Source organism: Rhinoraja longicauda, chromosome 14, assembly GCF_053455715.1.
Source record: "Rhinoraja longicauda isolate Sanriku21f chromosome 14, sRhiLon1.1, whole genome shotgun sequence".
Lineage (NCBI taxonomy): Eukaryota > Metazoa > Chordata > Chondrichthyes > Rajiformes > Arhynchobatidae > Rhinoraja > Rhinoraja longicauda.
In genome coordinates, this window is record NC_135966.1 from 49,080,691 (window position 1) to 49,095,512 (window position 14,822).

A 14,822-nucleotide genomic window follows, 5' to 3' on the forward strand; every position below is an offset into this window, starting at 1 on the left:
CATTGTTCACACATTGAAATTCCAACAAAATCAGTAGCTGATCAGTTGGGTGCTGAGGTGGCACAGTGGTAGAGTTGCTGCCTTACAGCGCCAGAGACCTGGGTTCGATCTTGATTACGTGTGCTTATCTGTACGGAGTTTGTACGTTCTTCCTGTGACTGCATTGGTTTTCTCTCGGTTTCCTCCCACACTCCAAAAACATACAGGTTTGTAGGTCGACCACAGAACCTACCTTCGATTTCAACCAGCATCTACAGTACTTTCTTACACAGGCTTGGAGGTTAATTGGCTTGGTGTAAATGTAAAATTGTCCATAGTGCTAATGTAGGATACTGTTAATGTGCGGGGATCGCTGGTCGGCGCGGACTCAGTGGGTCAAAGGGCCTGTTTCCGCAGGGTATCTCTAAACTCTATCACCATCCATTCACAGCCAGTAACCTTCCCTCAAAATCAATCAGTACCAATTCTTTACAATCTGGAATCACCAAACTTGTAGCCCGTGTAATCATCCTTTCCTTCACAGCTAGTATTCCACACACGCACAACTAGTGAACATCCTTTACAACCAGTAACCATTCCTTTTCAATCAATTACTCTTCTTTACAGCCAGTACCCCCTCACAGCCATGAGCCTCTCTCATAACCAATTACCACCCCTTTACAAACAGTACATGCACCTCATAACTGATAATGAACCCACATAGGCAGTAATCATTCACTTACAACCAATAACCTACACCCTCGCAACCAATTACAATACAATACAATACAATACAATATATCTTTATTGTCATTGTACAGGGGTACAACGAGATTGGGAATGCGCCTCCCATACGATGCAATAAATTAATTAGCTAGTCAGTATTAATTTAAACAACCCAATGAAACAAATCAGAACAGTTTTAAAACAGAATAAAGTGCAAGTAGATCTGTGCTGGATCACTGTGCGATGTGACCATCCGGCTCAGCAGGACCGGTTCATAGCAGCTATGGCCCTGGGGATGAAGCTGTTCCTGAGTCTGGAGGTGTGGGTGTACCATTCCATACAAGCTGTAACCATCCCTTCATTACCAATAACTACTCCCTTATGGCAGTAACCATCCCCCCACAACCTGTATCATCCTTCACAACTAGGGACTCACATCCCAACATCCAACCTCATTGCCAGCCATTCAGCTTGATCTACTTACGACCTTAATTTCAGACTCTCTACTTTTCAATCATTCCTGGGCCCTCTTCTAATCCCCACTGCTACCTCCTACAACTGGACCTTTCTGTGCATCAAACCCCTCAATGGCCTACCTGATCTCCTGGTTGCCAAACACTTTATCTCTACTTCCCATTCCCATACTGACCTTTCTGTCCTGGGCCTCCGCCATTGTCAGAGTGAGGCCAAACGCAAATTGGTGGAACAGCACCTCATATTTTGTTTGGGCAAAATACAGCCCAGCGGTATGAATGTTGATTTTTCTAACATCAAGTATCCTTTGCATCCCCTCTCTCTCCGTCTCTCCCCCAAGTCATTGTATTAGCTTCAAAGTCATCTTGTTGAGTCTCATGGGTAGACACAAAATGCTGGAGTAACTCAGCAGGTCAGGCAGCAGCTCAGGAGAGAAGGAATGGGTGACGTTTTGGGTCAAGACTCTTCTTCAGACTGATATCAGGGGAGGGGGCGGGACAAAGATAGGATGTAGCAGGAGATAAGAAGACTAGTGGGAGAACTGGGAAGGGGAGGGGAAAGAGAGTGGCAGAGGAGCTATCTGAAGTTGGAGAAGTTAAGTCACATTATCTGCAACTCATTATCACTTGGGCCACAGCAAACAATGGCCTGTTTCCTTTTTTGCATGTCCTTCATTCATTCATTCTATATCTAATATATCACAGTCTCTACCTCTCGTTTCTTTTTCCCTTGGCTCTCAATTTGAAGACAGATCTCGACCCTAAACATCACCTATTCCTTTTCCCCAGAGATGCTGTCTGACCCGCTGAGTTACTCCAGCTTTTTGTGTCTAACTTCAGTTTAAACCTGCATCTGTGGTTCCTCCCTACACCCCTCAATCAATCGTTTGTTGACCCAATGCAATTCTCCTCTTGAGCAGATATCGTTCAACTTCTGGTCAAAGTACATGCACCACAGGGCTCACAGGTCTTGTTTGCTTTTTCTGTGGAAGAAATTAAGGTATAATATATCTTTAACTTAACTCCCACCAGCTGCACTCTTGTCTACTTCAGCTACAGAAAGAATGTCCAAAATATTTTGCCAGTTGAACTCTTTTATTAGTTTGATTAACCCACTGGGAGTAGACTTTATGTTTATTTGTCCAATTGAAATCAACTGATTGAACGTGGTGCTTACCTTACACATGTGTTCCTTATGCTCTTACAGCAGCATCATTCCAGACAGCCCGAGAACAAAGACACCAATCCTGAAGGTGGAAGAGAAGGCACCTGAAAGGCCAGTCAAGGAGGAAGGGGAGATCAAGTTAAGGAAGGAGAGAAAGCGGCAGAAGAGGAGCAGTGTGGTGTTTGCAGATATGAGGACAGAGCCGACAGAGTCCAAAAGGGTAAGCCGTGCAGGCAGCGTACACTGCAGGAGGAAGAAACTAGCTTCACATAGTCCTGAGCACAAAAATAAAAATGCTGGAGTAACTCAAAGCGGCAGAGGACATCTCTGGAGGGAATCCACAGATGGCCTTTAGGGTCGGGATCCTTCCTCAGATCAATGGGGTAGAGGGGAGAGAGCTGGAAAAGAGAGGTGGACACCATCCTGTTCATCTGCCAGGTGCCATGCTGAACAGTGTCAGCACAGAACGTAGACACAAAACCTGGAGTAACTCAGCGGGACAGGCAGCATCTCTGGAGAGAAGGAATGGGTCGAGACCCATTCGGGTCGAGACCCTTCTTCAGACTGAACAATTGGAGTCTACACCACAGGAAGCAGGCGTGACATGTAGACAAAGATTTTTTTTTGATCGGAGGCATCATGTTCATATCCTTAACTGTTGCACACAGTCCAAACTCCAGCCAAAAGCATCTCAAGATGCCAGTGAACCAATTCACCTGGTCTCTCCATAATCTGATAATCTTGTAGTGTCCTTTGAATTAGCATCAGTGAAACTTTGCTCTGTTCTGGGCACCTGTCAGTCATGCATATCTGCAGGTTAAAACCTCATGCAATAACTCTGTGACCAAGTACCTTGAATCAGGTCCAGGGTGGCAAGTTCGTTAACCTTCACCAAGTCACCTTTTGCACACTGGTGTGGGAATGGCATATGCAGTGCATGCAACTCTCAAGTAACTGATGAGTTAAAGTTGTAATGATGGTACAGGCAAAGATGAGTTGATGTCCTTGGATAAGACATAAAGAAGAGACCTGTGATGTTTGGTGGACCGTGTGGGGTGGGAGGACCCGTTGCTCCTCCCGTGCAGCAGGTGGCGCTGCACAGGACAAAGGGAGATAGAAACATAGAAACATAGAAAATAGGTGCAGGAGTAGGCCATTCGGCCCTTCGAGCCTGCACCACCATTCAATATGATCATGGCTGATCATCCAACTCAGTATCCCGTACCTGCCTTCTCTCCATACCCCCTGATCCCTTTAGCCACAAGGGCCACATCTAACTCCCTCGTAAATATAGCCAATGAACTGGCCTCAACTACCTTCTGTGGCAGAGAATTCCACAGATTCACCACTCTCTGTGTGAAAAAAAACTTTCTCATCTCAGTCCTAAAAGACTTCCCCCTTATCCTTAAACTATGACCCCTTGTTCTGGACTTCCCCAACATCGGGAACAATCTTCCTGCATCTAGCCTGTCCAACCCCTTAAGAATTTTGTAAGTTTCTATAAGATCCCCCCTCAATCTTCTAAATTCCAGCGAGTACAAGCCGAGTCTATCCAGTCTTTCTTCATATGAAAGTCCTGCCATCCCAGGAATCAATCTGTTGAACATTCTCTGTACTCCCTCTATGGCAAGAAAGTCTTTCCTCAGATTAGGAGACCAAAACTGTACGCAATACTCCAGGTGTGGTCTCACCAATGCCCTGTACAACTGCAGCAGAACCTCCCTGCTCCTATACTCAAATCCCCTCGCTATGAATGCCAACATACCATTCGCTTTCTTCACTGCCTGCTGCACCTGCATGCCTACTTTCAATGATTGGTGTACCACGACACCCAGGTCTCGTTGCATCTCCCCTTTTCCGAATCGGCCACCATTCAGATAATAGTCTGCTTTCCTGTTCTTGCCACCAAAGTGGATTTATCCACATTATACTGCATCTGCCATGCACATAGTTGTACATAGTTATCTCTGTCTGTACATAGTGTGTGAGTGTACAGTCAGATTGTGTGGTTGCAGCCATTTTTAGTTGTCTTGCTGCCAGCATTGAGTTAATGTATTAAAGACTTCTGTTGTACCCTGAAGACTTGTAAGTTTTATACAGACATAGACTAAGAACGCAAATAGACCGTGTGGTAGAGGTGTTTAAATTCAGGCACCCAACAGAGTACGTGAAGAGAAAGTTTCCAATGGTTTTAGGATTAATAATCAGCAGGCACATCTTTAGTTGATAAGTAGAAAAATCAGAGATGAATTGAAAACCTACCCAAAGTGCGAACATTGTGATGCAGCTGTACATGTGGTTGGTGGGACCACACTTGTAATATTGTGTGCAGTTCTGCTTGGCCAGATATAAGAGGAAGGATGTAATTAAGTTGGAAAGGGTACAGTAGTGATTCACCAGGCTGTTACCTGAACTTGTGTTTTTTTATTGTAAGGAGAGACTTTGTAGGCTGAGACTTTTTTTCTTTGGAGCGTAGGAGGATAAATGATGAGCTTAATGAAACAAACAAAATCATTCGGGGCATCATTAAAGTGAATGCTCACAATCTTTTTCCCAGATTAATGGATTCTAAAACTGGGGTTACATAGGGTTAAGATGAGTAGGCAGATATTTAAGAGGGGGCAGCTTTTTCGCTCAGAGTATGGACCCTATCTGAAAAAAAGCTGCTAGAAAATGCTAGAGCAACGAATATATTTATGTTTTCCAAGGAGATTTGTGCAGATATATGGATAGGAAGGGTTGAGAAAGATATGGGCCAAATGCAGGCAAATAGGGCTCACCTAGAATGCTAACCTGGTCGCCATGGATACGTTTGACGAAAGGACTGGTTTCCATGCTGTATGACTTCATGATCTTCAGCAGTTTAGTTTAGTTTAGTTTAGGGATACAGCACGGAAAAAGGCCCTTCGGCCCACCGCGTCCGCTCTGACCAGCGGTCCCCGCGCATTAACACCATCCTACACACACTGGGGACAATTCACAGTTATACCAAGCCAATTAACCTACAAACCTGTACATCTTTGGAGTGTGGGAGGGAAACCAAGATCTCGGAGAAAACCCACCGGTCACAGGGAGAACGTACAAACTCCGTACAGACGGCGCCCGTAGTCGGCATCGAACCCGGGCATCTGGCACTGGAAGCGCTGAAAGGAAGCAACCATGCCACCCTGTACATATTCAATGGGCTAAATTTCATCCATACAATCTGTTCCTTTACTTCAAGGGTTCCCAACCTGGGGTAAATTTCCCCTACCCAGGGGATAAATTTGTTGATTCTGGATTTGTACATATTGACTGACTGTGTTTGGTTCTGGTATCTGTTCATCATTAGTTGTTCATAAATAAGTGAAATAACATTGTTATCTGCTATTATTATTGTTATTAGAACTTAAAATAATAATATTAAAAACAGTATTTTTAAATTTCCCCTTTGTCGGTTGCTTTATTATGGTAGAAGTGTAAACTCAAATTACTGAACAAAACCGGCTGGGGGTAAATTTACTTTCGAAAAGTTGCAAAGGGATAAACGGGACAAAAAAGTTTTGATACCCCTGCGGCACGGTAGCGCAGCGGTAGAGTTGCTGCTTTACAGCGAATGCAGCGCCGGAGACTCAGGTTCGATCCTGACTACGGGTGCTGCACTGTAAGGAGTTTGTACGTTCTCCCCGTGACCTGCGTGGGTTTTCTCCGAGATCTTCGGTTTCCTCCCACACTCCAAAGACGTACAGGTATGTAGGTTAATTGGCTGGGTAAATGTAAAAAAAAAAAATTGTCCCTAGTGGGTGTAGGATAGTGTTAATGTACGGGGATCACTGGGCGGCACTGACTTGGTGGGCCGAAAAAGGCCTGTTTCCGGCTGTATATATATGATATGATATGATTACTGACTTCTCTCTCGCCATATGGGTCTACATTGCCGAGAAGAAATATACTCAGTTGCTTATCAACAATGGAATTAAAGAGTGGAAATACAATTCATAGATCACCGATGATGAGACCAAAGCAACTGTAAGCTGTATTCTGCAGTCCCGCGGACTCTTCCATGTCTTCAGTTTTTTCCATTGAGAATGTATTTCCCCGGCTTTCCCCTCTCAGACCCAGCCCATCCCAATGTGCCATTTGTGTGCACAGTGTTATATAGCAGGGGAAATGCCAGCAACTACAAAAAGCAAAAAATGAGTTTGCAATGGTCTCAACTAGTTCCTACTGGATTCGTTGGACTACAGTTCAAAAAACTGGTTTAAGGTTCAACACCCCTTGACAATCTGATGATATGATTAGTGTTTGAAGGCACTGGGCCTGCAGTCGCTGGAGTTTAGAAGGATGAGGGGGGGGGATCTCATTGAAACTTTCCGAACAGTGAAAGGCTTGGATAGAGTGGATGTGGAGAGGATGTTTCCACTAGTGGGAGAATCTAGGACTAGAAGTCGTGGCCTCAGAATTAAAGGATGTTCCTTTAGGAAGGAGATGAGAAGGAATTTCTTTAGTCAGAGGGTGGAAATCTGTGGAATTCTTTGCCACAGAAGGCTGTGAAGGCCAAGTCATTGGATATTTTAAACACAGAGATAGATAGATAGATTCTTGATTAGTACAGGTGTCAGGGGTAATGGGGAGAAGGCAGGAGAATGGGGTTAGGAGGGAGAGATAGATCAGCCATGATTGAATGGCGGAGTAGACCTGATGGGCCGAATGGCCTAATTCTGCTAATTACTTATGACCTTATGACCTACCAGCTATCTACAGATATAAAGTCTTCTGCAATTTGAAATAATTTATTTCACAATTGTTTTAATGGGAGGGGTTGGCTGCAGGCTGGAGCAGCGTGATAGACTTTAACGTGTGTGCATTACCGCAGTGCCCAGGGAAGGTACTGTTGGTAAAATACGCAATGTGGGCAGAGCCTCAACAACTTTCCCTCAGGAGGCAACTTCAAATAAAACTAACTATTGGGGCAAAAAAGCTTGCAGAATGAACCTTATCACCCAAGTATGGGATCACACAGTCCCTTAACACAGGGAGAGGGGATACGTAAGGGCTTTATATACTGACAGGCTTAACAGGGCCTGAAGAAGGGTCTCAATGCAAAACATCATCTATTCCTTTTCTCCAGAGTTGCTGTCTGACCTGCTGAGTAACTCCAGGTTTATTGTGTCTGTCTTAGGCATAACATATTCCTTTTACACGGAGTCAACAACACTACCGGAATGTTTCTCAGTAGTTTGTAAAAGAGCCTAGAATCCCCAAGAGTGTTTGCTAAAACCTATATGGATTCGAACAGAGACCTGGCTGAACCCTGTGTAGCATGGAAGACATGACTTCTAACGTCAAGCTAATTTCTTTCTGGCAGGCCTCATTAACAAGAAGGCTGTGGAGGTCGTTAATAGATATTTTTAAGGCTGAGATAGATAGATTCTTGATCAGTACGGGTGTCAGGGGTTATGGGGCAAAGGCAGGAGAATGGGGTTAGGAGGGAGAGATCGATCAGCCATGATAGAATGGTGGAATAGACTTGATGGGCCGAATGGCCTAAATCTGCTCCTATCACTTATGACCTTATGACAATCCCATTAAAAGACCATGGCTTGGTTGGTTTGGGAAGCAACTGCGACATAGATGGAGTTTTCTTCTCTGTGTTGCCTGCCCTTGGAGTGTTTGCTGGGATAGTGGAGAGGGAGCTTCACTTTTTAATGAACCCCTGTGTCGTGAAGAAGCTTTACTCTACAATCTGTCATAAGATCACGGATCAATAATATTGTCAGCTATACTGACAATAATCCTGACCTGTTGAATCTTCCCAGCATTTTCCGTTTTTATTTCAGTTTTCTGTTACGTGCAGTTATTTTCTTTTGCTTAGTCATGTATTCTGACACATTTGATCAAGTCAAGTCAAGTCAATTTTATTTGTGTAGCACATTTAAAAACAACCCACGTTGACCAAAGTGTGATGGCACATTGCACAAGATGCTTGTTCGTATTTAAATGCAAAGTTCCTGATCTGGACTGAGAAGAGTTCCCTCAACATGTACCCATTTTCTGAGATGAACACTGTCTTCTTAACAACTCCCACCCTACGTACCGCAGCCCTCTAACCCTTTGACATGAGTGTTTATTTTGCCTTTTTTAGCTGTCAAGGAAGCAGGAGTTTATGAGTGACACAAACCTGTCGGACTCTGTCGAGAAGCGCCCATCTTCAATGCTCAAACAGATGAGTTTTGCAAGCAGATCCATGCCAACAATCCCAGGTACAGTACAGAGAGATCAAGGTACTACTAACACAGTGCTATTTTATATAAAAAGAGCCCACTCTATCTTCGTAAAGCGTCTTGGAATTGGTAGATTAAAAATCCCCAAGATCCATCAAATTTGCCTTCTCTCGTCTCAATGGTCCATGCAATACAATAACAGTCGAGTTGCCAACTGATCAGAGCACACCATCTCCATTTATTTCACAAAATGCAGGAGTAACTCAGCAGGTCAGGCAGCATCTCCTGAGATGCTGCCTGACCTGCTGAGTTACTCCAGCATTTTGTGAAATAAATACCTTCGCTTTGTACCAGCATCTGCAGTTATTTTCTTACACTATCTCCATTGATTCATCTGCAAGAGATGTAGATATAAAGCTGGAAAAGGCCATGTGAAGGCAAGCATTGTGAATTACACAGACAGACACAAAATGCTGGAGTGCCTCAGTGGGTCAGGCACAGTGGGTCAGACTGAAGGAGGGTCTCGACCCAAAAAGTCACCTATTCCTTTTTGGCACATTCTGTTACTCCAGCATTTTGTGTCTATTTTTGGTGTAAACCAGCATCTGCAGTTCCTTCCTGCACATTGTATTACATTGTAGGTCCAAAGTCACCAGACCTTTTCAGGCATGCAGTTCATGCCTCAAAATACTCACAAATAACAATACGGTTAATTCACAAGCTCCTCCAAGACCAATTACACTTCAAATGACAACATTTGCCACATATCTGTGCAGTTTGAACTGACAAATTCTGATTCCAACAATCCTGACAGAGTCAGAGTTGACAAGACAAGTAGCAATTAAACGCAGGGGATATGTGCAGGAAGGAACTGCAGATGCTGGTTTAAATCGAAGATAGACACAAAATTCTGGAGTAACTCAGTGGGTCAGGCAGCATCTCTGGAGAGAAGGAGTGGGCGACGCTTCGGGTCGAGACCCTTCTTCAGACTGAAAGTCACGGGAAAGGGAAACGAGAGATATAGATGCTGATGTCTAAAGAGAAAAGAACAAATGAATTAAAGATACACAAAAAGGAGGAGCAGCGAGAGAGGGTGTCGCAGAACTGTTGGTGTTGGGCAACAGAGGTGTTGGGCGGCACGGTGGCGCAGCGGTAGAGTTGCTGCCTTACAGTGAATGCAGCGCCGGAGACTCAGGTTCGATCCTGACTACGGGCGCCGTCTGTACGGAGTTCGTACGTTCTCCCCGTGACCTGCGTGGGTTTTCTCCGAGATCTTCGGTTTCCTCCTACACTCCAAAGACGTACAGGTATGTAGGTTAATTGACTGGGTAACATGTAAAAATTGTCCCTAGTGTTAGTGCAGGATAGTGTTAATGTGCGGGGATCGCTGGGCGGCGCGGACCCGGTGGGCCGAAGGGCCTGTTTCTGCGCTGTATCTCTAAATCTAAAAAATCTAACTCTCTCTCGAGAGAGAACCTTCAAAACCTTGAGAAGATATTGCAGTGGAGCAGATGAAATGTGTAGGAAGGAGCTGCAGATGCCGGTTGGAGATAGATAGAGTGGCAAAGTATGTTTGGATTCATTAATTGAGGCATTGAGTATAAGAGCCAGGAAGTCACATTGCAGCTTTATAAAACTTTGGTTAGGCCACATTTGGAGTGTTGTGTGCAATTGGAAATAGTGCCAAAGCATAGCAGTGCCTGCATGTATATTATATGCAAACAGAATAGACAATAGACAATAGGTGCAGGAGGAGGCCATTCGGCCCTTCGAGCCAGCACCGCCATTCAATGTGATAATGGCTGATCATTCACAATCAGTACCCCGTTCCTGCCTTCTCCCCATACCCCCCTGACTCCGCTATCTTTAAGAGCTCTATCTAGCTCTCTCTTGAAAGCATCCACAGAATTGGCCTCCACTGCCTTCTGAGGCAGAGAATTCCACAGATTTACAACTCTGACTGAAAAAGTTTTTCCTCATCTCCGTTCTAAATGGCCTACCCCTTATTCTTAAACTGTGGCCCCTGGTTCTGGACTCGCCCAACATTGGGAACATGTTTCCTGTGTCCAATCCCTTAATAATCTTATATGTTTCAATAAGGTCCCCTCTCATCCTAAATTCCAGCGTATACAAGCCTACCTAAATTCCAGTGTATATAAGCCTATAAGAATGTTACTGTACAGTTGCCCATGTGTCAAATAAAGCACCATTGTACCATTGCATTCTGGTCAAATATTACAGGAACGATATGGAGGCTTTAAGGGGGGATCTTATAGAAACTTACAAAATTCTTAAGGGGTTGGACAGGCTAGATGCAGGAAGATTGTTCCCGATGTTGGGGAAGTCCAGAACAAGGGGTCACAGTTTAAGGATAAGGGGGAAGTCTTTTAGGACCGAGATGAGAAAGTTTTTTTTCACACAGAGAGTGGTGAATCTGTGGAATTCTCTGCCACAGAAGGTAGTTGAGGCCAGTTCATTAGCTATATTTAAGAGGGAATTAGATGTGGCCCTTGTGGAGAGAAGGCAGGTACGGGATACTGAGTTGGGTGATCAGCCATGATCATATTGAATGGCGGTGCAGGCTCGAAGGGCCGAATGGCCTACTCCTGCACCTATTTTCTATGTTTCTATGCTTTGGAGAGGATGCAGAGAGGCTCACTGGGATGGTGCCTGCTTTAGAGGGCATTAGCTGTAAGGAGAGCTTGGACAAGCAGGGATTGTTTTCTTTGGCATTGGAGACTGAGATGCCACCTGATCGAGGTTTATGAAATGATGAGAGACATCAGTAGGGTAGACAGTCAGAACCTTTTCTCCAGGGTGGAATTGCCAAATATTAGAGAGCGTAAGGTCAGCGGGAGAAAGTTTAAAGGAGATACGTCAAGCAATTTTTTTTAACATACACTGTGGCATTGGCCTGAAACACAATGCAGGGATGTCAGTGGATCAGATATAAAAGACATTTAAGAGGCTTTTAGATAGACACATGAACACACAGTGAATTGAGGTTTTTGAGGATTTATTTAAGTGGGCTTCATGTTCAGTATGGACGTTCTGGGCTGAAGGGCCTGTTCTGCTGTTCTTGTATTCCATGTTCAATGCTATTGTCTATTGTTAACACTAATCCAGACTCTAGATTGTTACCCTGGCCTATGAGATGTCAGTTTATCGACCACTTTGGCTGTTGGCTACTGACTTAGGACTGAAGGCTCTTCATCGATTACAGTACTTGCCCTTTCACAGAGATTACCTATCCTTTGCAGCTCTAATTTTTGCTGTGGCAAATGGAGGCGAAGAACAGACCTTTGAGCAGAATGCAATGAAGAGGATGAGTCAACCGATGTTTGTGCTGCCCCCAGAGGAGAATGATGGAGACAAGAAGGGCACTCTCAGAGGCAAAAAAGCTTCATTTTTTAAGAACCGGGTGAGTTTTTGTTACCTCAGATTGAATTCACGGGATTCTCATTCCTGGACTAGTAATGTGTTTAGTTGGTGTTTAGTTTAGTTTAGTTTCGAGATGCAGCACAGAAACAGGCCCTTCGGCCCACCAAATCCGTGCAGACCAGCGACCCCTTCACACTAACATTATCCTACACACACTCGGGACAATTTTCATTTATACCAAGCCGATTAATCCACATACCTGTACGTCTTTGGAGTGTGGGAGGAAACTGAAGATCTGGGAGGAAACCCACGCAGGTCACGGTGAGAACATACAAACACCGTACAGACAGCGCCCGTAGTCGGCAATGAACCCAGGTCTCTGGTGCTGTAAGGCAGTAGCTCTACCGCCGCGCCACCGTGCTGCCCACTTATTGAAGAATCTGGCTGTCACAATCAACTTCCATTACACCCAACATGAACGTCATCATGAGCTATGCACGTTCTATCCACATTAATCTGGCGGGAGCGATTTCTCCAACTCTTAAACTCTATGTGCTTTGGTAGCAAGTCTTAACTGAGAAATTGTCCAGTTAGACAGGAATAGGAGAAACCTGTTCAGCCATTTATTCAGCTCATGGCTTCTCTGTGTCTCAATTCCTGGTATCCATTTCTTGCTAAATATCCCGGACTTTCATTCCTGCCTATTCCCACATCTCTTAATACCGGGAAATACATTTATCTCCGTTCTCAATTGACTCAGTGAAAAAATCTCCACAGCCTTCCAGAATTGAGTATTTCTGTGAGATTTACCTCTAAGAAACCATTGACCTTAGTGTCTTGAGAGCGTGTGCCAAGATAATGTGAAGAAAAGATTCCTAATTATACTCGAAGCTGTGAGATATCTGTGACTGGGCCACAAGATCCAGGTGCCTCACTCCCAATCTACTCCAACACCCTGCACCACCAACATAATTCATTATCAGGGTGCTTTGCTGCTTAGAAGGGAGCCTGCAATATGTATCTGCTACCCTTGTGTTCCTTGGTGGTAGAGGCCACAGGTTTGAGAGCTGCAAATGGAGATCCTAACCAAAGTGGTCCATTTGATCGGTATCCCATCCCACCTCCCTGTCCGTCGTCATGGGCATTCTGCAGTTGTAGTGTGTTGTATTTACAAAGGGCACTGCACCAACCCTCCAGCCCAGTTTTGGCAACTCCACCCAAATCAGGATTCCCACCATCTAGAAGGACAAGGGCAAAAAGGCATCTGGTGAAAGCACCTTCACGATGCACGCAACTGGTACATGGGAGCTTGTCAACCTACAGGCTCCCTTCCAAGTCACTTTCTCCATTTGGAACTGCGTCACCACCGTCTTGAGTCCAGGGCCTGAAACTGCCTCCCGAACATCATCGCGAAGGTGCTTTCACCAGAGCCCATGAAGGTGGCTCATCTTTACCTTCCCCGGGGCTGGCAAAGGGGGTGCCCATAAATTACCACTCTCACCAGAGAAGCTAATGTGTGAGGAAGCGAAATAAAATAATGTAGGAATCTGCACCATGCCTTCCACCTTCGTTTTAATTTCAGAAATGTGATTCATTTATGTCTTCTTTTTTTCAGCTGAGCTCAAAAAGCTCAGAAGACAAGTAGTCCAGCGATAAACATCCTTCACAGGTCGGTGAAGTGGACGTGTTGGTGTGGTCTGCCTGACTGAGGAGATGCAGCTCCTGTGCCTCTGTCTTCTCAACACAAACACCAATATATATTTCTAAACATTGTCGGTGTACCATTTATGCAGCAAATGTAAAATTTATTTTTGTTTTACAAGCTCGTGTTCAGTAACATTAACCCCATTCTGCTGGGATACTCAGAAATAAATCATGTTGAACCGTTGTGGTTTGGTTTGGTCTCTCCTCCAGTCTCCGTTTTCCAGAGGCAGTGGAGGTTGCTATGGCAATACAGAATCAGGAATGAATCAGTGGGCCGTTTCGACAAAATTAATTCCTAAAGGTTTGGGAATATGAAGCACGAAACACACACGAGAGTCCGTCTTGTTTCGTGACTAAAGAGGAAGCCAAAGGTTAGACACAAAATGCTGGAGTAACTCAGCGGGTCAGGCAGCATCTCTGGAGAGAAGGAATGGGTGACGTTTCGGGTCGAGACCCTTCTGAAAGTCATGGGAAAGGGAAACGAGAGATATAGACGATGATGTAAAGAGATGTATAGAACAAATGAATGAAAGATATGCCAAAAAGTAATCACAGAGGGTAGCAGTGTGAGAGGGTGTTGCGAATCTCCTCCTGAGAGAGGAGGAGAACGTCTCGGACGAAACATCACCGATTGTTTGTCTCCAGAGATGCGTCTTGACCCGCTGAGTTACTCCAGCATTTTATGTCTTATCTTCGGTGTAAACCAGCATCTGCAGTTCCTTCCTTCACATGAGGCCAAAGGTTGTTGATTTGATGTTCTTTATCTGCACTGATTAAGCCGTACTGTCTGATTAGGATGTCTCTGCTTCGGATGTGTTGTCAAAAGGACAGGACATTCCTGACACAGTGATTGATACTGCATCCAATTAGCAGGAGGCAATTTCGATGGCCTAAATGGGCAGGCAACAGGTCACCCAAGACCATGGGACATGGGAAATTTGGCCGCTTGGAAAGTGGACAAATGGGAACTGATGGGGGCCATTCAGCCCTTCAGCCAATCCTCCATTCCTTTAGACCAGATCCTCTGTGCAGCTCAATCTCATTTTCCTGACTTTGCTTCATCTATAAACTGAAATTCTAATTTGTTTGTTTGTTTGTTTGTTTGTTCCTGAACTACAGCCAAAATGGTACATGATAGCGCAACAATTTTAGGCCCACCTTACTCACCATCGTCCCTTTGGTGCTAATGGA

General features: G+C 44.7%; 1 protein-coding gene across 1 annotated transcript in view; it reads left to right on the forward strand.

Annotated features, from left to right (window-relative positions):
- The window catches only part of LOC144600250 (dedicator of cytokinesis protein 2-like), a 706,150-nt gene extending 692,360 nt beyond the window's left edge, over positions 1-13,790 (forward strand). The window contains exons 49-52 of the mRNA XM_078411810.1: positions 2,386-2,563; positions 8,468-8,585; positions 11,807-11,967; positions 13,543-13,790. Coding sequence (XP_078267936.1) covers positions 2,386-2,563; positions 8,468-8,585; positions 11,807-11,967; positions 13,543-13,572 — 487 coding nt within the window. The 3' untranslated portion in view covers positions 13,573-13,790. The remainder of the gene's footprint in view (positions 1-2,385; positions 2,564-8,467; positions 8,586-11,806; positions 11,968-13,542) is intronic.
- Positions 13,791-14,822: the final 1,032 nt, after the last annotated feature.